A 23,670-nucleotide genomic window follows, 5' to 3' on the forward strand; every position below is an offset into this window, starting at 1 on the left:
CTCCACACACACCATATATAACAACTATATTGTGGGCAACTTTGTTTTCCCATAGTACAAACAAATATCTTTGGCAAAGATGTATTTGACTACACTGTGAAGAAATATTTACGTGAGAAAGAACTCAGAGACTGTTAAGGCAACGGTTCAGCCCTTGGTGAGATCCTCTGTGGGAAGCGGTTGGTGGGAAGGGGCGAGTGAGCCTGCCTGTGCGTCCCACACGGAGACGTCTGGATTGGAAACAACCAAAAAATGTTTCAAGGAGACTCTCTCTGGGGGACACGCGCGTTTTCAGACATTTTATTCAGCCTGGCTGCAGTTTCGTCCTCCCGGACACAGGAACTGAACTGCGGGCCACGGCGAGCCAGCCAGGGAAACCGCCTTCTCCAGCTACAGCCAGCGGGGCCCTGGGCTCAGAGCTGCTGCCCGTTCTGGAGGAAGAGACCCCAGCAAGGAGGCCGTGACTCATGGGGCCAGCTCCTCCCCGCCCCGCCCCGGCCCTCCCCCTCCCGCCCCTCCCGCCCTCCGCTCACTCTGGCTGGGAGCAGAAGACGGCCTCGGTCTCTGGTCGGCCGCGGAGGCCCACCCTGCCCTGGCCGCGCTGTGTGGTGACTGCAGGCCCCAGACATGAGGGCAGCCCGCGCTCTGCTGCCCCTGCTGTTGCAGGCCTGCTGGACGGCCGGGCAGGATGAGCTGGAGACCCCCAGGGCGGTGGCCTTCCAGGGTGAGTGGTGGCTGGGGGTGGAGGCTCCAGACTCCCCGCTCTTTGCTGCCGGCCAGGGCCAGATACGCGGGGTCCCTTCCCAACCGTGGAACTGCAGATTGGGGGCCTGGAGCCCCTGAGCCCCACTCCCTGCTAGGGGTGGCTGCAGCGCCCAGCTCTGCCCCACCAGGCCTTGGCCGGGGCCCCTAGAGGGTCAGCCTTCTCAGCAGGGAAGGACAGCAGGCAGCTCGGGAGGGGCTCCCGGGCGAGGGGGAGCTGATGCGGGGCTGTCTCAGGGCTCCGTGAACGCCGTCGAGCCGTGAATCCGTTTGACCCCTCACCTGGCAGTGAGTCCAGACGCACGGCCCCGTTCTAGACTAAGTCGTGCCGCTGCTGGTTCTGAATCCAGCGAGACACCTTCACGTGAGGTCTCATTTGTCCAGTCCCATGCCAGGGATGCCCTGCCCTTCGGGGGAGGTTGTGAAGGGTTCTGACTCCCCTCGGGGCACAGGAGTGGTTTGGGGTCTCTCACTCCAGCCCCTCCCCACCGTCCCCACCGAGGGATGACGGACGTCCTGCTGCCTTTTCCTGGGAGAGCCTCTCCAGGCCCAGGGCTCTGTGCTGCAGGCGCTGGGCTGGCGGGGAGGGCAGGCCCAGCAGAGACGCGGGGAATGGGGCAAGAGCTCGAAGGCCCCTCTCCTCCGTCTTCGGCCAGACTGCCCTGTGGACCTATTCTTTGTGCTGGACACCTCTGAGAGTGTGGCCCTGAGGCTGAAGCCCTACGGGGCCCTCGTGGACAAAGTCAAGTCCTTCACCAAGCGTTTCATCGACAACCTGAGGGACAGGTAGGAGGGACGCCCTGTGACCTTCCTCCGGTGCTTCTGGGCTTCTTGGAGGGTGGGGTGGGGGCCCAGGGGACCACGGACGCGATGGCCTCAACCTCCCCTCTAAGAAGGGCAAGCGTTGCCCTGGCCAGAGCCCCTCCTGGCGCCCTCCAGAGTGAGCTGGTTTGAGACCCTGCTCGCGGGGGTGGCACCTGTTCAACGGGCCGAGGTGACAGTGAGGCTGAGACGTAAGGAAGAGAGGCTCCCGCAGGCTGACCGAGAGGGCTTGGCGCGTGGGCCCAGCCACGCAGTCCTGCCGGGTGCCCGGCAGCCCCTCACTAACCAGCCGGGCCCTGGTCCGTTCTGTGGGCCGTGAGAGCCTCTAGCTGGGTCCTGGATTCCACGTTCTAAAGCTCCCTGACTCAGGGGCCGGGAGGGGCGTCGCTCTGCAGCCCCAGGGCCCCCAGGCTTGGTTCTGGGCTTGGGACCTGGCACACTCTCCTCCGCGTTCCTCCATCTGTGCGTGTGGCTGAGGACACACCGGGGGCAGGGAGGGGTCCGTCCCGTGGGTGCACAGGGCCGTGGGGGTGGGGCATGTAGAATGGGGGCTCCCCCACTGAGACGGGCCCTGGCAATGGGGACACAGCTCAGCCGGCAAAGGACCCCCCAGTCTTCCCCGACCCTGCTGACTGGCCGCTGGGCCCGAGCCTCCCGCCCCTAGAAGGGGCACAGTCAGAGGCTGCGGTAACAGCACCGTGTACCTGCCAACCCCCACCGTGCCCAGCGGGAGCCACTGGGATTAGAAACCCTGGGCTTAGTGGACGTGGCCAGGCCCGTGAGGCAGTGTGCTGGGGGTCTGGCTGTGGATGGCACCAGGGAGGGGCGGCCACGTGGCCCAGCGTCCCCCGAGTTGCCCTTGTTGCCTTTACTCAGGCTCCCCATGACTCAGTTTCCCACCTGTGAAATGGGGCGGAGTCATCCCCACATTGCCGCTGGCATTCCTGCAGGAGCTGCGGTCATTCTGCGGAATGGGCGGAGGGTGGGTGGGGCAGAGGCGAGCCCACCCCAGGCTGGGGCAGAGCAGACCCCTGAGAGCCTCAGGCCCTGGTGCTCAGACCCCCCGGGTGCCTCCTTCCCCCAGAGTCATGCTGACCCACTGCAGGCCCGAGGACCCCACCCCAGCAGGGCCACATGCTCAGGGCTCCTGGTCTGAGGCCGGGGGATCGGGGCATAGGTCGCCTGCTGGCCACACCCGCCCACACAGCCTTCCAGGAGGGCCGGCCTCAGGGCCACGGGGAAATCCAGCTGTGTGTCAGCCTCGGCCAGGGTGGGGCAGCCCGTCCATCCGGGTGATGTCGCACCCTGGGACGGGCAGTGATGGTGCCAGGGGCCGCCCGCCTGACGCCCACCGTGCCTGTTCCTGGCAGGTACTACCGCTGTGACCGAAACCTGGTGTGGAACGCCGGTGCACTGCACTACAGTGACGAGGTGGAGATCATCCAGGGCCTCACGCGCATGCCCAGTGACCGCGACACGCTCAAAAGCAAAGTGGACGCCATCAAGTATTTTGGGAAGGGCACCTACACTGACTGTGCCATCAAGAAGGGGCTGGAGCAGCTTCTTGTCGGGTGAGTGGCCTCCTGCCCACGCAGCTCTCACGCGTGGTACCCAGCCTGGGCCGGGGTTGGCCTGGGGGCCCTGTGTGGCTTCAGCTGCAGCCTCCCTGTTCTCTTGGAGGCTGTATGGCCTCCCTGACCACTTTGTGGGCAGGAAAGAGACAGAGACAGAGAGAGACAGAGAGAGACAGAGACAGAGAGAGACAGAGAGACAGAGACAGAGAGACAGAAACAGACAGGGACAGAAAGAGAAAGAGAGAGAGACAGAGGGAAACAGAGAGACAAAGACTGATAGAAAAAGACAGAGGCAGAGAGAAACAGAGACACAGAAATAGAGACAGTCAGACAGGGACAGACAGAGACAGAGATAGACAGAAACAGAGAGACGGAGAAGGAGAGAAACAGAGACAGAGAGACAGAGACAGAGAGAGACAGAGACAGAGAGACAGAGACAGAGAGAGACAGAGACAGAGGGACAGAGATGGGAATAGAGACAGGCAGACAGAGACAGAGAGACAGAGAGAGACAGAAACAGAGAGAGAGAGACAGAGACAGAGGGGCAGAGACAGGCAGACAGAGAGACAGAGACAGAAAGAGATAGAAACAGAGACAGAGACAGAGACAGAGAGACAGAGGCAGAGAGACAGAGAAGCAGAGACAGGGACAAAGACAGAGAGAGACAGAAACAGAGAGAGAGATAGAGACAGAGGGACAGAAACAGGCAGACAGAGACAGAGGGGCAGAGAGGGAGACAGAGAGATAGAAGCAGAGAGAGAAAGAGACAAAGACAGAGGCAGAGAGACAGAGAGAGAAGTGCAGAGACAGACAGGGACACACAGAGACAGAGAGACCAGAAACAAAGGCAGAGAGACTGAGAGACAGAGAGAGACAGGGCTGGTTTTCCCCACAGCATCAACACCAAGCAGGGCTAGGATCATTGGAACTGACTCTCATCAGACCCAAAGCACACGCTGAATTTTGTTTGCTTCCTCGGGGATTTTTCTGGACTGAGGGGTTTCCTCTCATCCCAGTGTCCAGATGTGGGGAGAGAGGGGCTGCAAGCCCCAGAGTGTCTGGAGGGGAACGTGGCCTCCCCACGCCCAGCCCTTCCCGAGGCCTCAGGATCACAGTGGGGGTCCCGAGGCTGCCCTGTCCATCGAGGCGGTGCGGGCAGTGGGGAGCCTCTCCCGAGGTCGGTCTCAGAGACCCACACGGCCGGCCTGGGCCAGACACTCGCTTTCCAATGGTTGTGCCCACCTCCCTCCAGAGTTGGTGCCACGCTGGGACCTGGGGGACTTGGAGTCGCTAGGAAGTTGTCTGCTGTCTGCAGGGGGTGCGTGGGGGACGTGGCCGCGCACGCCAGAGTGTGGCCCCGCCGTGGAAGCCATGGACAGACATGACTCCTCCTAATGAGCTCGCCCTGCTGGCCGACAGGCTCGGTGTCCCCAGCAGCCCGCTCCCCTGCCCTGCGACGCTGCCCTCCTTCCATCTGCTCTCACTTTCCCTTTAGGGGGATTTGATTTGGGGCACTCTGGGATCGCCCTGTTGTTTGCTCATCACACCCATTTCCTGCAAAAGCCGTAGTGACAGAGCAGCCTTCAGTTGAGGCAGCTTGTGGGTGGACGAGGCGGGCATCTCGGAGGGGCACGGTCCCTGCCCCTTTCAGCCTCCACTCACTGGCCAGGGGCTTTGTGCCGCGGGCACCCCGGGAACCAAGCCTCCTTCGGGGTCGTGGGTGCCTCTCCTGGGAGGGCGTGAATTTTCCAAAGCAGTTTAGAGAAATGAGAGCCACAGAGCATTACTCCCCACGGCGAGGTTCTTTTCAGTGATCCTCACGGTACAGCCAGGATCAGCAAAGAGAAACAGCTCCTCGCGATGAGACAGGGACCAGCACCTCCCAGATGGGCTTGGGTCTCCCTCCAGTTCCCCCACCTAGTCTCGGGGTCTCATGCTGCCCTCTCCTGTCCAGGGGCTCCCACCTAAAGGAGAACAAGTACCTGATTGTGGTGACGGACGGGCACCCCCTGGAGGGCTACAAGGAGCCGTGCGGGGGGCTGGAGGACGCCGTGAACGAGGCCAAGCACCTGGGCGTCAAAGTCTTCTCAGTGGCCATCACACCTGACCACCTGGTAGGCACCGCCTGCCCCGCAGATGCCCCCAACCTCATGGAGTGGCGGCTGCGAGGCCCCTGGCAGCCGGGCCGGTCTTTTGGTCCTCAGGAGGGTGTGGGGACTCCAGCCGGCCACCCTTGCCCCTGAGAGGCCAGCCCCTCCTGCTGAGGAGCCTGGAGCGCCCCAGCCCCCGCTCTGGCCCTGTGGGAAGCGTCCCCGGCCATCAGGGGTCCCAGCCCTGCTCAGCCCGCCCTGAACACTGCCCCCAGGAGCCGCGTCTCAGCATCATTGCCACGGACCACACCTACCGGCGCAACTTCACAGCGGCTGACTGGGGCCAGAGCCGCGACGCGGAGGAGGTCATCAGCCAGACCATCGACACCATCGTGGACATGATCGTGAGGCCCCTGCCCGGGAGACGGGGAGGCCCTGCCCAGGAGACGGGGAGACCCGCGGTGGCCCCAGGTGGAAAGTAATTCTGCGTTTCCATTTCTCTTTTCAGAAAAATAACGTGGAGCAAGTGGTAAGAGCCCTCCCCGCCAACCCCCAGCCACCAGTCCGCACACGTCCACCCACACGTCCACCTGGTGTTCAGGATGCGTGTCCCCATGCACAGCCACCCATGTGCCTGGGACGTGTGTCCCCTGCATGTCTGCCCGTGTGCCTGGGACGTGTGTCCCCTGCATGTCTGGCTGTGTGTCCGGGACGTGTGTCCACCCGTGTGTCCGTCTGCCCATGTGCCTGGGTCACATGTCACCCTGGGTGTCCCAGCCACGTGTCCGTGCCTTTCCCACTGACTCGTCTCCACGCCTTCCCCCCCACAGTGCTGCTCCTTCGAATGCCAGGTGAGTGGGGCCTCCCACCCCTGACCCCGTGCCCTGCACCCTGGGAACCTGAGTCTGGGGTCCAGGCTGACCGTCCCCTCTGCCTTGCAGCCTGCAAGAGGACCTCCAGGGCTCCGGGGCGACCCCGGCTTCGAGGTGAGTGGTCACTCCTGCTCCTCGTGTGTTGTGGGGTGTCCCTGCAGCTCGGGGCCTGGGAGTGGGGGTGGCGGGACCAAAGCCTCCTGGGCACCCAAGTCCACCAGGAGGGTCTAGCAGGCGGGTTCTGGCCCGTGCAGGGTGTGGGCTGCCCTGGGGGCGTTGGGGGCTTCTGAGGGTGTCTCTGTCCGCCCCGCCCTCAGCCGCACTCGGCTCAGGAGAAGGACGTTTCTAGGGGTCGGAGGGTGAGACCGTGGGGCCCCCAGTCGTGTGTGGCTCACACAGGATGACCTTCAGCGTTATAATTAGCTGCTGATAATTGCAACTTGCCACGAGGCTGCTCATGGACTTCAGATTTCTGGCTTCTCCTAATAACCATCCACCCCAGCAGCTGTGGGCCATGGCCGTATCCTGGGGGTCGAGCCGTGGCCCTGGGGGGCTTCTGTGCTGCACATCCGCCCGGCCTGTGCCTGGGGGTCAGCAGAGCTGAGCAGACAGGAACGGAGGCAGGGAGTGGGGGGAGCTGGCGTGCGGGGTGGAGCTCCCAGACCCAGGCTGACCAGGAGTGATGGGGAAGGTGCTTTAAAGCCCTGTGATCCCTGAAGACTGGAGGAAGTGTCTTTTTAAAAACCTGTTTTGTGAGCCAGCTTTTTAGAAAGAAACGGGACTGCCCCCAACCTTGACCTGTTTTATGTTCCAGGGAGAACGAGGCAAGCCAGGGCTCCCAGGAGAGAAGGGAGAAGCCGGAGATCCTGTGAGTGCCTGATTGTGGGGTGGGGGCCCTAAGAAGCTGGAGGTGGGGAATGACTAGGCCTTGGAAACTTCTGGAAGAGTGTCTGGGTTCTGAGCGCCAAAGTCACACTGCCTGTTCCTTATGGGTGGGAGCAGGTCTGGAGGGGCCACAGCCCAGCCATCCTTCCACACAGCCCCCCAGGCAGCCCCTGAGCCCACCTGCCAGGGAGGGGCTGGGTGGGGAGGTGGCCCCGGGTGCTCAGGCCGGCGCCGTCTGGGGCCTCTGCTGTGGCTCCTTGGCCCAAATCCTATCCATAGACCTCCCTCCCCCAGCTCCACCTTGGAGCCCCTCAGCACCACGGGCCCCGTGCAGCAGGGCCACTCTCTCGGGTTGACCAGGCCTGGGCTGGAGGGAGGGTGTGCGGCTGGGTGGGACTGGCCCCTGCCCCTCCGGGGTCTCACCGTTTCCTCCTGTGTTCCAGGGAAGACCCGGGGACCTCGGACCTGTTGGGTACCAGGGGATGAAGGTACGTGCCCCACCTTTCCTCACCCGAGCCCGGCAGTGCCCTCAGCTCTGCACGACACTAACAAGCCTTCCTCTTCCTCTTCTTCCATGGGGCGTGTAGGGAGAAAAAGGGAGCCGTGGGGAGAAGGTGAGTGAGGCTCAACCTCGGAGCTGGTCCCTCTGGGCGCAGATGTGCCATCCTGGACGAGGGTGACCCCGGGGATGAGGACAGCGTCCCTGACAGGAGCCACGTGCCCGGCAGACCCGCTCCACCGCCCCTCGCCGTCCCCTCCATCTGGAAGGACAAGGACAGCCACCTGGCACCCAGCAGGGGCACTTGTGTCACTTTCACCCCACCCCAGAGCGGGGTCCCACGGGCAGTTACCCTCTGCAGAGTGGGGGGCCCACAGGCGGCTACCCTCTCTGGAGTGGGGGTCCTCTGGGCAGTTACCCCCTGCAGAGTGGAGGTCCCATGGGCGGTTACCCTCTGCAGAGTGGGGGTCCCACGGGCGGTTACCCTCTCCAGAGCGGCCCCTCCCCATCACTGTCAGACCCCATGATTCTCAGCAGTGACGTTGCCCCCTTGGGTTGGGGGCACCCGAGCCCCTGCCTTGTGTGGGCCTAAGCCAAGGTTGCTCTGCCCTCCCCCAAACACCCCCTCACACCCTCTTCCTGTCTCCGCAGGGCTCCAGGGGACCCAAGGGCTACAAGGTGAGTGTGGGCTGCTGGGAGGGGGGAGTTCTGCCCCCACAGCAGCACGTCTGACCTACATCTGACCCCGCCTTCGTTTTCCCGCCTCGCAGGGAGAGAAGGGCAAGCGTGGCATCGACGGGGTGGATGGCGTGAAGGTGACTGGGGAGGATGGGGTGGACGGGGGGGATGAGGAGGGACGGGGAGGTAATGGGGGAGGAGGGGTGGACGGGGGGGATGAGGAGGGACAGGGAGGTGACTGGGGAGGATGGGGGGACGGGGGGGATGAGGAGGGACGGGGAGGTGACTGGGGAGGGATGGGGTGGACGGGGAGGGATGGGAGGGACGGGGAGGTAACTGGGGAGGGATGGGGTGGACGGGGGGGGATGAGGAGGGACGGGGAGGTAACTGGGGAGGGATGGGGTGGACGGGGAGGGATGAGGAGGGACGGGGAGGTAACTGGGGAGGGATGGGGTGGACGGGGAGGGATGAGGAGGGACGGGGAGGTAACTGGGGAGGATGGGGTGGACGGGGGGGATGAGGAGGGACGGGGAGGTAACTGGGGAGGATGGGGTGGACGGGGGGGATGAGGAGGGACGGGGAGGTAACTGGGGAGGATGGGGTGGACGGGGAGGGATGAGGAGGGACGGGGAGGTAACTGGGGAGGATGGGGTGGACAGGGAGGGATGAGGAGGGACGGGGAGGTAACTGGGGAGGGATGGGGTGGACGGAGGGGGATGAGGAGGGACGGGGAGGTAACTGGGGAGGGATGGGGTGGACGGGGAGGGATGAGGAGGGACGGGGAGGTAACTGGGGAGGGATGGGGTGGACGGGGGGGATGAGGAGGGACGGGGAGGTAACTGGGGAGGGATGGGGTGGACGCGGAGGGATGAGGAGGGATGAGGAGGGACGGGGAGGGACAGGGAGGGATGAGGAGGGACAGGGAGGGACAAGAAGGTACGAGGAGGGTCGGGAGGGATGGGGAAGGATGGAGTGAAGCTGACCCTGGTAGGAGGGACAGTAAGGGATGGGTTGGACAGCATGAAGGTGACCAGGGGAAGGATGGGTAGGGATGAGGAGGGATGGAGTGGACTGTGTGACCTTGGGAGGGACAGGGAGGGACGAGGAGGGACGGGGAGGGATGGGGAGAGATGGAGTGGACGGCGTGAAGGTAGCCAGGGGATGGATGGGGTGGACAGTGTGAAGGTGACCAGGGGAGGGACTGGGAGGGATGGGGTGAGGTGACCCCGGCGGGAGGGACGGGGAGGAGTGGGGTGGACGGTGTGAAGGTGACCCCAGGGGGGTGTCTGCTAGGTGGGGCTTTCCAGGGAGGGCATGGAGGGCGCAAAGTCTGACAGATGATTGGCCTTGGTTTACCCACTTGGCCTTCAGATTTCCTGGTTTTCTTCCTCTTTCCAGGGGGAGATGGGATACCCAGGCCTGCCAGGCTGCAAGGGCTCGCCCGGGTTTGACGTAAGTCACTTCCTCTCACTGATATGTTAAAACTAGCGCTGTGAGCAGCACCACGTGTGGACTCAGTTTTGACTCCGTCTGGGTGGCCCGGTGGCCTCTGCTGGTGTCATGCTGCCCTCTTCTCTCCAGGGCATCCAAGGAGCCCCTGGACCCAAGGGAGACCCCGGCGCCTTTGGACTGAAAGGAGAAAAGGTGAGTGACTGGAGGCCCCTGGAGGGCCAGGGCCTTCACGGTTGGCTGAATCGGAAACGCTCCTGGAAGCAAGTCCTGGTCCGAGCGGGTCGGCCACCCGTGCGGCCTCAGAGGAGGGGAGCTGGTGGAGGCTGGAGGCAGGCAGGGGAGCGGCGGGCACAGGGCCCAGCGTGGGGATAGCCGCCGTGGTGCTCCTGCCCGGAGCCTTCCCTGCAGCCCAAGGGCCTTCAGGCCTCCGCCATTCTGTTGCCCGCACCTGCCGCTCGCTCTGCACAAATGGGACCGCACCGCGTCACTCCCAGCCTGTGAGCCGTAGCCCAGAGTGGCTCTGAGAACTGAGAATGGGCCAGGTGGCACTGAGGGCGGCAAGCAGGTGGGAGGGAGGGCGGCAAGCAGGTGGGAGGGAGGGCGGGCAGCGGGAGTGCTGTGGGAGGGCAGGAGCGCAAGGCGGGAGAAGGAGCTTTTGAGTCTGACTGAAAGCTGAGTCTGCCATGGCTGGTGTTTTCTCTGGAGTTTCTTTGTTGAAACCGTACGTGCTGCAGAAGACAAGGGTGAATGCTGACCCCACCCCACATGTTCCCGGACGAGCTCCTAGAACCCAGCAGACGGTTTCCAAATCTCATCTTTGAGTTCCCAGATTGCCCTCCAGGCCCTAGATTTGAGTTTGCCAATTTGCCAGCCTGGCAAAGCTGTGCCTTCTCTAATGGGAACCAAGTCCTGCCCCTTAGATAAGACGGCCCTTGGCTGGGCCTCATAGGGAACAAGGTTGGAACATTCCAGGAGGTTTTTGTGCAGGGTTGTGCATGTGCAGGCTGAGGGTGCTGAGGGATCCGGGCTCAGAAGGTGTTGGTCAGAGGGAGGGCCTGGTTTCGGTGAGGCGGGCCCTGTACGTGGCATGTGGCAGCTGCACCCCTGGTGCACACCCCTGCAAGCGTGTGTGACCCCCCCGGTCTTCCCCAGGGTGAGCCCGGAGCTGACGGGGAGGCAGGGAGACCAGGGAGCTCGGGACCACCTGGAGACGAGGTGAGTAGGTGCACAGCCCCCCAGATGCTGGGCATGAGCCCAGGGAGGGTCAAGGAGATGGAGCGACTATTCTACCCCTGTTCCCCACAGGGCGAGCCAGGAGAGCCTGGTCCTCCCGGAGAGAAAGGAGAGGCGGGCGACGAGGTGAGTGAGGGCTCCGGACACCTTCCTGGGGAAGTGCACGGCCTCAGCCTCCGATCCTCTTTGCTCGGGGTCTGCTCCACATCCCTGAGACCAAATACAGGGTGTCCACCAGACTAACGCGGCTCTTCATCGCAGGGGAACCCAGGACCTGACGGTGCCCCCGGGGAGCGGGTGAGTGGGGCAGGGGTGGCCTGCGCTGTTGGCCTCACCGTGTAACTGTGGACGTGGCCTCTGTGGCCCAGTCTGATCCTCCCAGCACTGAGAGTCACGGCCTCCCGCCCCAGACAAGTGGGTTTCTTCACCCACACGTCCAGGACGTCTCTTCCCACAGGCTCGGAACGGGTGGGACCTGGGCAACCAGGAGATTCCGGCCTCTGGAACCGTGGGGCATGAGGTGGAGGGATGGCACCTCGCAGGGATCCTGCTGGGGCAGTCGGCCCAGACCAGGCCTCAAGCCCCACCCCAGCGGCTGAGGCTTCACCCTCTGTGTCTCTCCACTCAGGGCGGCCCTGGAGAGAGAGGACCACGGGGGACCCCAGGCACGCGGGGACCAAGAGGAGACCCTGTGAGTCACAGTTCTTGGACCTGGGACCCACCCCAGGAAGGGGCAGGCAGATGCTGGGGCTGGTTCAGGCCTCTGGAGCCACAGGACATGCCACGGAGCCCTCGCCTTGCCCAGCCCATCCGCATGGCGTCAGGGCGCCCAGCCACGTGCCTGACGCTGGGACCTGTTTCATGTGACGGTGCCCGTGGGCCCGGTGCCCACTTTCCCACCAGGCGGCACCCACATTTCTGCCTCCGAGCTTGGGATCTTCTTTGGAATAATTTTCCTTTGTTAAAATTACCAGCGTGAGGAAGTTGGGTCAGAACCCCAGATGGGAAGCTAGGCGCCTGCCTGGGAAGACTTGACATAGAAACCTCACCCCAAAGCAGAGATTCTGGCGGCCCCAGAGGCCACCCCCCACCTCCAGCTCCATGGCCGTGGGCCTCGCTAGGCCACCCCACAGCCCAGCCTCAGGGTGCAGAAGCACAGGGCCCTTCTCTGTCCCTGTGACTTGCTGGGAAAGCTGTACTGGACCCGGGGCAGGGCAGCTGGCAGATTCTGGGTGTCTCAGTCCTGCCTGGCTCAGGCAGAGTGAGGGGGGAAGAATGCCCTGCTGTGCCCAGCTGAGCCGCCAGGCCTCAGAGGCAGTGCCCCCAGGTGCTGCCTCGTCCGACAATCAGGACATGCAGCTGTGGTGTGCTGACAGTCGGGCGGGGCTCCAGCAGGGCCGGGGAGCTGAGCTAGGGCCAGAGTCACCCCACCGAGGGGTTTGGCTGCCCAAAGGGGGATGGGGGATTTCTGGCCTCCTCCCTGGGAGCTCCCCAGAAGCACACAGCCCGCATGGAGGGGTCGGGGGGATGTCAAAGCAGGGGTCGTGTGACTTAGTGACTCAGACCACCTTGCAGGCCCACTTCTCTGAGATCAGGAAATGAGACTGACAGCCAGGCAGAGCCCAGAGGAAGGGCGGGCCACACAGCTCTGGCTTCCCAGCAGGCCACAAGTCTGTGGCTACAAACACCTGCCAGGTCTGCAGAGCTCACTGGAGAAGCAGGGATGCACGCAGGGACGCCTCTGGGGCCCCAGGAGAGCTGCCGGCCTCCTGAATGAAGACAGCCAGCCATGCTGATGGCCGCGCACGTGGGCCGAGGAAACGCTTGGGGAGGCCAGGAAGGAGCTGTGTGGGGAGGGAAGGCCGGAGCAGCCCGGTGACCACCTGGATAGCACGCTCTGGCTCCCAGCGTGCCCTGGCAGCTGTCCTCCCCAAGGATGGCCCAGCTCCACACTCACTGCTCGTCTCTCCTCAGGGTGAAGCTGGCCCACAAGGTGATCAGGGCAGAGAAGGCCCCGTTGGTGTCCCTGGAGACCCGGTAGGAGGCCCTGTGGGGTTGGGGGGCATTGGCCAATTTGGGTTTTGGAGGTAGAAGTGCTCCAGCAGCTCACGCACTGGGGGCCTCTTCATTTCCATTCGAGGGCGTCTGTGTTCCCGTAGATCTCGTGGGTGTCCCTGCACGGGAGCTGGCTCCTGGGGGTGAGGCACAGCCTGGGCCGGGCTGGGGTGGATTGGTGAGGCCCAGCGCCCGGGGGCCCGACGCTCAGACGCGCAGCCCCAGGTGGAGAAGCGCTGTCCGGGGACCCGTCTGGGGCAAGGGTGCCTTGCAGTGAGGAAGAGGCGTTGGAGCCCCTGGGAGACACTGTGAGAGCTTGGTCAGCATTTGTTTTTCTGGGTCAGGGGCCAGGCATGACTGTGGCTGGAGGTCAACTGGGGAGTGTGAGGCTATGGAAGGTTCCAGAATCCCGGGGTGTCGGGATGAAAATGCACTCTCATCTCATTCTAAATTCCCTTCTCCGAGCCTCTGGAATCGCTGTGCTTTCTGTCTCTTCCCCCATTCTGATGACTGCCATGATGGTGAATCCACTGTGGTGTTGCCCACAGGCTGGGCTGGACCGTTGCATCCTCCCGGAGCTCACCTGCCCCACAGGGACAGGAAGGCCTCCACATAGTCACGTCCAGAGACAGCAAGTCTGTACTCCCCGAGCTTGTCTGCTTCTGTGGACAAATCAACCTTATAGCTCCATGCGCGTAGCTGCCCACCTGCCATGCATAAGGCCAGACCCTGGGCATGGCAGCAGGCATGGCAGCTGTCTCAGACATCCAGCAAGACGGGGCCTCAGACCCAGGGAGATGGGAGAGGCCGTCCCAGTGCAAGTCACATTTGTATTTCTGTGCACGAGGTGAAATCGTGCTTTTGTGATGCCAACAGGTGTTGCACAGCTGTTAAAAATACCTGTGTCATATATTAGGACCAGGGCAGGGCTGGGCAGGCGGGATCTGGGTCGTTCGTCCACCTGGTCCTGCGTGCAGCTCATAGCCAGGGCAGAAAGGGCTCCCGACACCTTCCTGGGGAAGTGCACGGCCTCGGCCTCTGATCCTCTTTGCTCTTTGAGCTCCCGGGGCTCCAGCCCTGAGGCTGCTCTGACCTCTGGTGTGGTCACTCCAGGAGAGGGCCAAGTGCAGGGCGCAGTGCATGGAAGAGGCCATGCAGCCAGTGGCAGGTGGTGGGGCGGGGACAGCCCAGGGCCAGGTTCCAGGCTTGCGAGGCTGCTCAAGGCCTTGGTAGCTGAAAGTCTCAGTGGGAGTGAGCGTTCAGAGGCCAGGACTTGCTCAGAGAATTCTGACCACACCCTATCTGTTTTATATGTTCAGTTTTCAAAGTAATTAATAGCCACTATCAGAAAAAACAAAGCCACTGTCAAAGAGTTGTGGTAAGAGAGGCAGTCCCGTGAGCAGGCGGCTGCAGGAACCCCCCTGTCACGGGGCAGGCTGCACAGGGGCTGGTTGGTCCCGTGCCTGGGGTCTGGGAGCCGTCCCTAGGCTGCTGTCCTGGAGGAGGTTCCCCCAGCGCCTGAGACCAGGGCACCATGTTAGCCTTGACTCACAGCTGCCTCACCGAGGCAGGCACTTGTTCACCTGGAGCCTCCCCGGGGCCTTTTGGGGCCTGGGATGTGGATAGGTGGCTTTGGAACCACATTTGTCCATTGGGACGTTGGGCTCCCAGCTGGCCTCCTGGGCACTCACTGCTCTGGGCACCTCCCTACTCAGCTCTTGCCAGACTTACCGCTCCCCTCCACCCCGCCCAGCACAGGGCTCTCCCTGTATGGACACCAGAAGTGGTTGGGCCCTCAGGGCTGGTCCCGGGAGGTGCCCCCAGTGAGCTGCCTCTGCAGAAACTGCTGAGTCTGGCCTCCTGCTCTCTGTGGCACACTCTGACTGTGTGTGGTGAGGTCCAGGCCTTCTGCCTCCCACTCACCTGGCCCAGGGCACAGAGACCTCCTTTCCATCCTCCCTCCTGGCTCCCCTTCCGTGTTCCCAAGGCAGGGTCTCAGGGTACCAGACTAACCCCTGTGAACCCCAAGTTTGGTGGGCTTCGGGACCTCCTTGAGGCCTGTGTGCAAAGTCCCCAGTCAAGCGTGCAGTCCTCACACTGCTGGGGTGTTGAGCACGCAGGACGCAGGAGCTTTACAGCCAGGGCTGGATGCTCACACGGTCGGGCAGGGAGAGCAACACACTAGGTGCCGCCCGTCTGCCTGGTGGAGGCCACGGGTCAGGCTGGTGAATGGGCCAAGTCTGGTAGTGGGGAAGTTGTAAACATTTGAACACCAGGAACGGCCTCATCGCGAAGCATCAGCCTAACCACAGGCCAGGGACAGGCGTCCGACCAGGCTCATGGCTGGGGCCCACCAGGGCCAGGTGGGCCAGGCGGTGTGCACACGGCTCCCTTCTTTGCTCAGCTGGCTGCATTGGGAAGTGCTTGGGGAGCCTGGGCTAGACTCAGAAGGGCGGGGACTCACCACTGGATTGTCCACGGAGCAGGCCCTCGAGGGTGGAGGTTGGGGCCAGCTCTGGGAGTAGACCCCACAGGGAGTCCTCATGAGATGGGGGGGACCCAAGGAAGTCCCGCAGGCAGCCTCAGGTGCAGGTGGGGGCAGGGTGGTGTCCAGGCTCAACCCACAGAGGCTCCTGCGGTTGGGGGTGGGCTAAGGGGACCAGGCCAGGCCCAAAGGGGACCATGAGGGAGGGCAGTCTGGCGCCACTCTGATGGGAGAAGGGGCAGGTGGTCTGAGGCCCAGGGACCTGTAGCCTCACCCCTCCATGGGGGCCTGAGGCACCAGCCGGGCGCTCACTGAAGTCATCTGAAAGAGGTTTCAACACGTGCGCCCAGGCCCTTCATCAGACCCAAGAGTGGGCCTGGCTCGCCCCCTGTGCTGATTGGACCAGGGCCGGAGCCTGGGGATCCTGACGCTTCACGGTCCGAGACCCTCAGCTTAGGGTCAGGGAGGGCTCAGGCCTGAGGGCTGGGTGAGGCCTGCGGTGCAACGTGCCACATCCGTCTCTCTACAGGGCGAGGCTGGCCCTATCGGACCTAAAGGCTACCGAGGCGATGAGGGTCCCCCAGGATCTGAGGTGAGTCCCACTCCCCACCCACGCCTGCCACCCAGGAGGAGCCTGAGGATCCAGAACCCACTCTCTGCCCAGTGCTTGCCCCACGTCCTCTGAGGACTCCATGGTCCTGGGTGTCCTGGCTCCTGTTGGGACCTCTCCCGGCCCCAGGAGGGCCCTCTTCCCTCCAAGGTCACCATGCCTGAGCCTGCTCCCTTCATGCCTCCCTCTTCCTCCTCAGGGTGCCAGAGGAGCCCCAGGACCTGCTGGACCCCCTGGAGACCCTGGGCTGATGGGTGAGAGGGTGAGTGTCCAACAGCTCCGGCCCTGGGGCTGAGGCCTGGCTACCAGAGGCCCTGGGGAGCCCCAGCCCTGCACTGTGGAACTGCCTGGGGTCCCTGACTGGGCCAGGAGCGCTTGCAGCATCACTGGCTCCTGGCCACAGTCAGCACCTGAGCCAGAGGCTGCCTCAGCAGGGCCCCTCCTGCCCTGAGGTCTGGGTCCCAGGGTCCACGGGGACCAGCAGGGTGGCCCCAGGGGAGGGAGGGGCTCTGTGGGGTCAGTGCTCCTGGGCCCGTGCTGGTCAGTATCCCAGGCCTGGCTGATTCGCATTGTGACGGCTACTGTGCTCCCCCAGGGTGAAGACGGCCCCCCTGGAAATGGCACTGAGGGCTTCCCTGGCTTCCCCGTAAGTGCCCAGAGGCTGAGCCCACATAAACATGCCCCAAGCCGCCTGCAGCACCCTCTTTAGTGGACTGGGCACTCCTGGGTGGGCGGGTTGGCCCCAGGACCGCCGGCTGGCCCAGGAATTCCATGGCCAGGATTCTGTCAGCTCAGGCCCTTCCCAGTGCCCCCCTCACAGCCTCCCCTCGAAATCAGAACCCGGCGTCACTGCCCTGCTTTTCCATGACAGGGGTATCCGGGCAACAGGGGCCCTCCCGGGATAAACGTGAGTACACCCCCTCCTCCATCTGGCTGTGGGCACACACATTCACAGTCACAGGGACACGCACGTGTGAACACACACGTGTAAACGGGCTCCCGAGCAAACACACAGGCACCGACCACTGCCCTGCTCTGTGACCACAGCCCCAGTCGACACCAGCTCCCGCAGAAGCCGAGGCTCGTGGCCAAGGCCCTGCAAGGCTCCCGCTGTGGTGTGGCCGGTGGGTCCCCTGGCTGTGCCTGGTGCCCGATGCTCCCCTCGGTGAACAGGGCAGGCCCAGCCCCAGAGGCCGCCCCACGGCTCCCTAGGCCACTCCAGGACCCCGTTTCTCCAGCCCAGGAAATAGGGAAGTGGGGAAGGGAAGAGTGCCTCCCTTATCTTTATTTTTCTCCTTTTAAAATTTCTGCTTCCTAAAAACAAAATAAAACCCATGATAACCAAGCACTCTCCCATCACTGCAGGGCACGAAGGGCTATCCCGGCCTCAAGGGGGACGAGGGGGAAGCCGGGGACCCCGGAGACGACGTAAGTGTGGACGGGGGCAGGGCCAGCCCCGAGTCCACCTGGACCACAGAGGGTTGCCCTCGAAGGGCAGTGGACCAGGACCGGCTGGTGGGAGGCCTCATGGGCCCCGGCTGCTGGACGCTCTGTGGACGGGGCCAGTGCGCAGATGCCCAGACGGTGCACAGCCTGTTGACACGCTGTTTCCTTCCAGAACAACGACATTGCACCCCGAGGAGTCAAAGGAGCAAAGGGGTACCAGGGCCCCGAGGGCCCCCAGGTGGGTGGATGTGGCTGGGTGAGGCCACGGTGGGCTGCGCCTGGGACCCTGGATGCTGGGGCTGGGGAACGCTGGAAGAGGCTGGGAGAGTGGGAGGCAGCGGGAGGGAATTTGGGGGAGCACGTCATCTGGGAGGCTCTGGGGGTGGGAGGCGCCGGTCGCCAGGGTCTGGTGTCGGCCAGGGTCGGGGTGGCGGCCAGGGCAGCAGAGCTGAGCCCAGGGAGACAGCAGGTCCTCGGGGGGGCCCCACCTGGGATGGTCGCCCGGACCACCAGTGTGCGATGCCCCAGGTGCCCTCACAGGACCCTCACTGGAGGACGAGGGGCCGGGCAGGGAGGGGCCGGGGGTGGAGCCTGTCTCAGCTCAGGAAGCTCAGTGGGCACCTCACCCTCAGAGCTCCTCTACCCCGTTTCTCGGACAGGGACCCCCAGGACACCCAGGACCGCCTGGACCAGACGTAAGTGGGGCTCTGTGAACATCGCTGGGGGCGACCACTGCGGCCTCTGTCCCTGGGGGTGTGGGTCCTGTCCGTGGGAGCTCCTGTAGGCGCTGCTCACAAGGGGGGTGGGTTGTGGAAGAAGAGCTGGTGCCAGGCCATGAGGACACGTGAGGATCATGGGGGGACACGTGACGGCCGTGGGGGGACACGTGACAGCCGGGGGGGGACACAGGATCATGGGAGGACACATGACGGCCATGGGGACCCGTGAGGATCTTGGGGGGCCTGTATCCATGAAGACCATGAGGGGACCCATGGTGGCCACGAGGAGACCCATGACAGCACTGTTTCTGTGACCACGTCAGGGGTCCAGCCATGTAGCAGGGGTGTAGTGGGCAGAGCTGGACATACCTGCAAAGAACCCTGTGCCCAAACCCAGCCCTGTGGGGGCCCTGGGGAGGGTGACCTGGAGACCCAGTAGCCCACAGTCCCCGCTGGCAGGGGCTGTCCATGGCCTCAGTACCCTCGTCTCTCCCTCCCCAGGAATGCGAGATTTTGGACATCATCATGAAGATGTGCTGTGAGTATCTCTGAGAAGCCGTCCTTCTTAGGGAGAGCAGGGCCGCCAGCCTGGCCTGTTCCACTCCTAGAAGGATCTCTCCCCTGTTGGGGGCCCGGGTCTCTGGGTACATCCTGGAGGAGGCACCTCAGCCAGCCCCTACCGGCCTCCAAAGCCCTCCCAGGCCCCCGGGTCCCCGTACAGGCTGAGAGTCCCCGGTGCCGGGCAGAGCTGCCACGTCGGGAGGGCGGCCAGGGAGGCAGGGAGGGAGGCCGGGGAAGGGGGAAGGCTGCCCTGAGAGCAGGAGTCTGAGGTGCGCAGGATGCAGCCCTGACTATGGTCTAACTGACTCTCTTCTCCTCAGCTTGCTGTGGTGAGACCCGTGCTCTAGCTCCGGAGAGAATGGATCCCGGGGGTGGGGGAGTGAGGCCTGGGTCCCACGCACGTCACAGGACAGCACATGGCACCCTGGTCCCTGCCCACAGCTCCTTGCACCTGTCCACCCCTCTGGGGTCTGCTCCAAGCCAGCAGGGTCCCGGGTGCTGGGCTGGGCCCCTCCCTCTTTCACCCATAACTGAAATAACCAGGAGCAGGCTGGGGGTCCCTGCTCCATCGTTCTGGCCCACAGGCCCCACGCCCAGCCTGAGCAACGCAGGCCCTGACCAGCCACCGAACGGAGCGGCCATTGGGGGGCCATGGGAGGGGGTGGGCTCATCTAGGGCTGAGACAGGCGGGTCCCCGTGTCAGGCGATGACATGGCAGCCAAGGAGGGGCCAAGGCGGAGGAGGGGAGGGGCCAGGGCGGAGAAGGGGAGGGGCCAGGGTGGTGGAGGGGAGGGGCATGCCCTTCTGACACCGCCCCCGCCTGCAGAATGCAAGTGCGGCCCTATCGACCTGCTCTTCGTACTGGACAGCTCAGAGAGCATCGGCCTGCAGAACTTCGAGATTGCCAAGGACTTCGTTGTCAAGGTCATCGACCGGTTGAGCCGGGACGAGCTGGTCAAGGTGAGGCCTCGCCCCTCCCGGCTTTGCCAAGCACAGGTGCATCCCGGCCCTGCCAGCCGCCCCTGCCAGCGCCAGACCTCAGCCTCCCGAGGCCGTCGCTGCATCCTGTGACTTCCCTTCTCGTGAGGAGGATGCCAAGCATGCGTCAGTCCATCCAGGCCTCCAGCTCCACCTGGCGAGGCTGGCCCATTCTACACAGGCACCCCAGATGAGGGAGGGCCGCCCCCTCTCCTTGAGGGCCAGCAATCTGGGGTACTGAGTTCTGGGGGTGGGCTTGTCCCTCGTGGACAGAACCTACGAGGGCATCATCCACCAAGGAAGATTGGTTTGCGGGGGACCCAGGTTCTGGGGGCTGTGCCACCCCCTGGGTACCCAGAGCCAATCGCAGGGGACCCAGGCACCCGCAGCCAACAGAGTCATCCCTGGGAGGCTTATGCGGACCTGGGGCAGCGCTCCCGTCCTGACCCCGGTGCCGGTCCCACAGTTTGAGCCGGGACAGTCGTACGCAGGTGTGGTGCAGTACAGCCACAGCCAGATGCAGGAGCACGTGAGCCTGCGCAGCCCCAGCATCCGGAATGTGCAAGAGCTCAAGGAGTGAGTGCCCCCACGCGGCCAGGGCCCTCCCACCCCTCGCCCCGACCCCTGGCCCGGCAGCGAATCGGCCCTGACCCCTGATCCCAGGTGGGCTCGGCCCCGCGGCAGGCCTGGCCCCAACTGGCCCCTCCCACCCCTTCTTGTGCAGAGCCATCAAGAACCTGCAGTGGATGGCGGGTGGCACTTTCACAGGGGAGGCCCTGCAGTACACGCGGGACCAGCTGCTGCCACCCAGCCCAAACAACCGCATCGCCCTGGTCATCACTGACGGGCGCTCAGACACCCAGAGGGACACCACACCGCTCAACGTGCTCTGCAGTCCGGGCGTCCAGGTGGGGTGGCCACCCCCAGGCTGCACCTGCCCCGCCTAGGGCGCCCCGCCAGCCAGGGTGGCCTTGTCCCCAGAAAGTTGAGGGCAGAGCGGGCTGCGCCACACCGACACCGTCTGTCCACACAGGTGGTCTCCGTGGGCATCAAGGACGTGTTTGACTTCGTCCCGGGCTCCGACCAGCTCAATGTCATTTCTTGCCAAGGCCTGGCACCATCCCAGGGCCGGGCCGGCCTCTCACTGGTCAAGGAAAATTATGCAGAGCTGCTGGAGGACGCCTTCCTGAAGAATGTCACCGCCCAGATCTGCATAGGTGCCCGGGGCGTCCAGGGGTGTCCCAGATCTGCATAGGTGCACGGGGCGTCCAGGGGTGTCCCAGATCTGCATAGGTGCACGGGGCGCCCGGGGCTGTCCCAGACAGAGGCCTCCTCCCAGCTCACTGTGACCTTCAGGGGCACAGCCACCCCTGTGCTCAGCCAGAGGTCCTGGGACATTTCCTAGGGGTTATAGGTGGAGCAGTGGGCCCACATTGCATGGTTTTTCTCTTTTACAGATAAGAAGTGTCCAGATTACACCTGCCCCAGTGAGTACCTCAGCGGCCCCGGCACATGGGGAGGAGGGCACCGTGGCTGTGGCGGGGGCTCTGAGAGGAGGGGGCTCTGGGAGGAGGGGCCTCTGGGAGGAGGGGGCTCTGGGAGGAGGGCCTGGCAGTCACAAGAGCAGGTGCATGGCTCACTCTGGTGGCTGAGCACCACTGTGCCGTGCCCTCTCTGGGGAGCTCGGACACCCTCTGGCCGGCCCACCGCGGCTGCATCACCCTGGCCTCATGCTAATGTCTGCCCACCCCGCTCTGCAGTCACGTTCTCCTCCCCCACTGACATCACCATCCTGCTGGACGGCTCTGCCAGCGTGGGCAGCCACAACTTCGACACCACCAAGCGCTTCGCCAAGCGCCTGGCCGAGCGCTTCCTCATGGCGGACAGGACGGACCCCGCCCATGATGTGCGGGTGGCTGTGGTGCAGTACAGCGGCACAGGCCAGCAGCGGCCAGAGCGGGCGTCGCTGCAGTTCCTGCAGAACTACACGGCCCTGGCCAGTGCTGTCGATGCCATGGACTTTATCAACGACGCCACGGACGTCAACGACGCCCTGGGCTATGTGACCCGCTTCTACCGCGAGGCCTCATCTGGCGCAGCTAAGAAGAGGCTGCTGCTCTTCTCAGATGGCAACTCACAGGGCGCCACGCCCGCGGCCATCGAGAAGGCCGTGCAGGAGGCCCAGCGAGCAGGCATCGAGATCTTCGTGGTGGTCGTGGGCCGCCAGGTGAATGAGCCCCACATCCGCGTCCTGGTCACCGGCAAGACGGCCGAGTACGACGTGGCCTACGGCGAGCGCCACCTGTTCCGTGTCCCCAGCTACCAGGCCCTGCTGCGCGGTGTCTTCCACCAGACCGTCTCCAGGAAGGTGGCACTGGGCTAGGCCGCCCCGCACGCAGGCCCCAAACCCTGTCCTTCTACCCTCCCCACCCATCACTAAACAGTAAAATGTGATGCAAATTTTCCCGACCAACCTGATGCGCTAGATTTTTTTTTTTTTTTTTAAGAAAAGCTTGGAAAGCCAGGACACAACGCTGTTGTCTGCTTTGTGCAGGGCCCTCCGGGGCTCAGCCCTGAGCTGGTGTCACCTGTGCAGGGCCCTCTGAGGCTTAGCCCTAAGTTGGCGTCACCTGGGCTCCCCGCCCCGGGCCCTCCTGCCCTGCCCTCCTGCCCGTCCTCCCTCCTGCAGCTCCTTCCCTAGACACCTCTGTGCAGCATACCAGCCTGAGCCGGACGCCCTCTTGGGACCTGTGCCGCACACACCTCCCTCTCCTTTGTCCCCATAGCCAGCTTTTCCCACCAATCCTCACCTAACAGTTACTTTACAATTAAAGTCAAAGCAAGCTTTTCTCCTCAGCTTGAGGCCGCCATTGGACTCTGTCTCATTTTGGGAAACCAAGGTCAGGAGGCCGCTGTAGACATAAATCTCGGCGACTTGGCCCTGTCTCCTGAGTGTCCTGCTGGTGACCGGCCTGGACCTTGGCCCCACAGCCCTAGGGGCTGCTGCTGACCAGCACTGACCCCGACCTCAACGAGTACTCGCAGGGGCGCTGGCTGCACTCAAGACCCTCGAGATTAAAGGTGCTAACCCCATCCGCTCCTCCCTCCCGCAGAGACTGGGGCCTGGACTGGACATGAGAGCCCCCTGGTGCCGCAGAGGGCTGTGTCTTACTAGAAACAATGCAAAACTCTCCTTCCTCAGAACAGTGACATGTTTGACGTGTTATCAAAGGCCCCCTTTCTATGTTCGTGTTAGTTTTGCTCCTACTGTGTTTTTCTCTGAACCATATCCATGTTGCCAACTTTTCCAAATAAAGGTTTTCACTCCTCTCCCTGTGGTTATCTTCCCCACAAAGTAAAATCCTGCCGTGTGTGCCAACGGAGCAGGCACAGGAGGTTGGGGGAGTGTGCATGTGTGCCCACTGCCAAGCCCCATCACCACCAGTCCCAGGCCAGAACCAGGGCTGGCCTTGGCTACAGCTGTCTGATCTGCCCCTGATCTGCGTCTGCGTCAGTGACACGGAGATGACGCTGCACCTGTGGACAGAGAGGAGCTGAGGAGACATCACCCTGGGCTTTCAGGCCTCAGTGGTCTGGGGCCGGCCACATCCACCAAGGTCAACCACAAAGGCCAGCCCCAGGTTCTAGGCTTGGTACTGAAATACCCCTGGGAGTTGGCAAGGAGAGTTGAGATCCTGCAGGGCCCAGAGGAAGAAGTCCTGGGAGGCTCCACCTTCGGGGCAGAGCAAGAGGAGGGTGAAAGGTGGAGGGCGGAGGGCAAAGGCAGCGGGGCTCATCCTCAAAAGAAAGAAGTTCGTAGCCCCTGAATCCCAGAATCTGGGGTGCACGGTTGTTCCTGGGGGTTGTTGGGGGACTAAGAGGATCAGCCGAGGGCTGGGCTGGAGGAGGACAGCAGGAACAGGCATCGGGGGTGAGGGTGGGGCATCCT

General features: G+C 63.6%; 1 protein-coding gene across 1 annotated transcript; it reads left to right on the forward strand.

Moving 5' to 3' along the window:
- The first annotated feature begins 512 nt into the window (after positions 1 to 512).
- COL6A1 (collagen type VI alpha 1 chain) lies at positions 513 to 23,051 on the forward strand. The gene is made up of 35 exons (XM_033232639.1): positions 513 to 724; positions 1,419 to 1,548; positions 2,955 to 3,155; positions 5,113 to 5,272; positions 5,524 to 5,652; positions 5,757 to 5,777; positions 6,079 to 6,099; positions 6,190 to 6,234; positions 6,935 to 6,988; positions 7,449 to 7,493; positions 7,593 to 7,619; positions 8,156 to 8,182; positions 8,275 to 8,319; positions 9,581 to 9,634; positions 9,764 to 9,826; positions 10,787 to 10,849; positions 10,940 to 10,993; positions 11,129 to 11,164; positions 11,496 to 11,558; positions 12,842 to 12,904; positions 15,937 to 15,999; positions 16,217 to 16,279; positions 16,613 to 16,663; positions 16,889 to 16,924; positions 17,383 to 17,445; positions 17,636 to 17,701; positions 18,123 to 18,158; positions 18,684 to 18,720; positions 19,064 to 19,072; positions 19,570 to 19,703; positions 20,188 to 20,297; positions 20,446 to 20,629; positions 20,755 to 20,938; positions 21,179 to 21,208; positions 21,482 to 23,051. Exons 1-35 carry the CDS (start codon positions 628 to 630, stop codon positions 22,102 to 22,104), a joined length of 3,087 nt encoding a protein of 1,028 aa, XP_033088530.1. The 5' UTR covers positions 513 to 627; the 3' UTR covers positions 22,105 to 23,051.
- Positions 23,052 to 23,670: the final 619 nt, after the last annotated feature.

Source organism: Trachypithecus francoisi, unplaced genomic scaffold, assembly GCF_009764315.1.
Source record: "Trachypithecus francoisi isolate TF-2019V2 unplaced genomic scaffold, Tfra_2.0 Lachesis_group14, whole genome shotgun sequence".
Taxonomy (NCBI): Eukaryota; Metazoa; Chordata; class Mammalia; order Primates; family Cercopithecidae; genus Trachypithecus; species Trachypithecus francoisi.

What these genes read in the sequence shown, in the direction of transcription:
- COL6A1 (XM_033232639.1), top strand. Translation starts at nt 628, where the DNA reads ATGAGGGCAGCCCGCGCTCTGCTGCCCCTGCTGTTGCAGGCCTGCTGG. An exon ending in AAGGGAGCCGTGGGGAGAAG is followed by an intron (nt 7,620 to 8,155) that starts GTGAGTGAGGCT and finishes CTGTCTCCGCAG; the next exon opens with GGCTCCAGGGGACCCAAGGG. An exon ending in CCGGGGACCCCGGAGACGAC is followed by an intron (nt 17,446 to 17,635) that starts GTAAGTGTGGAC and finishes GTTTCCTTCCAG; the next exon opens with AACAACGACATTGCACCCCG.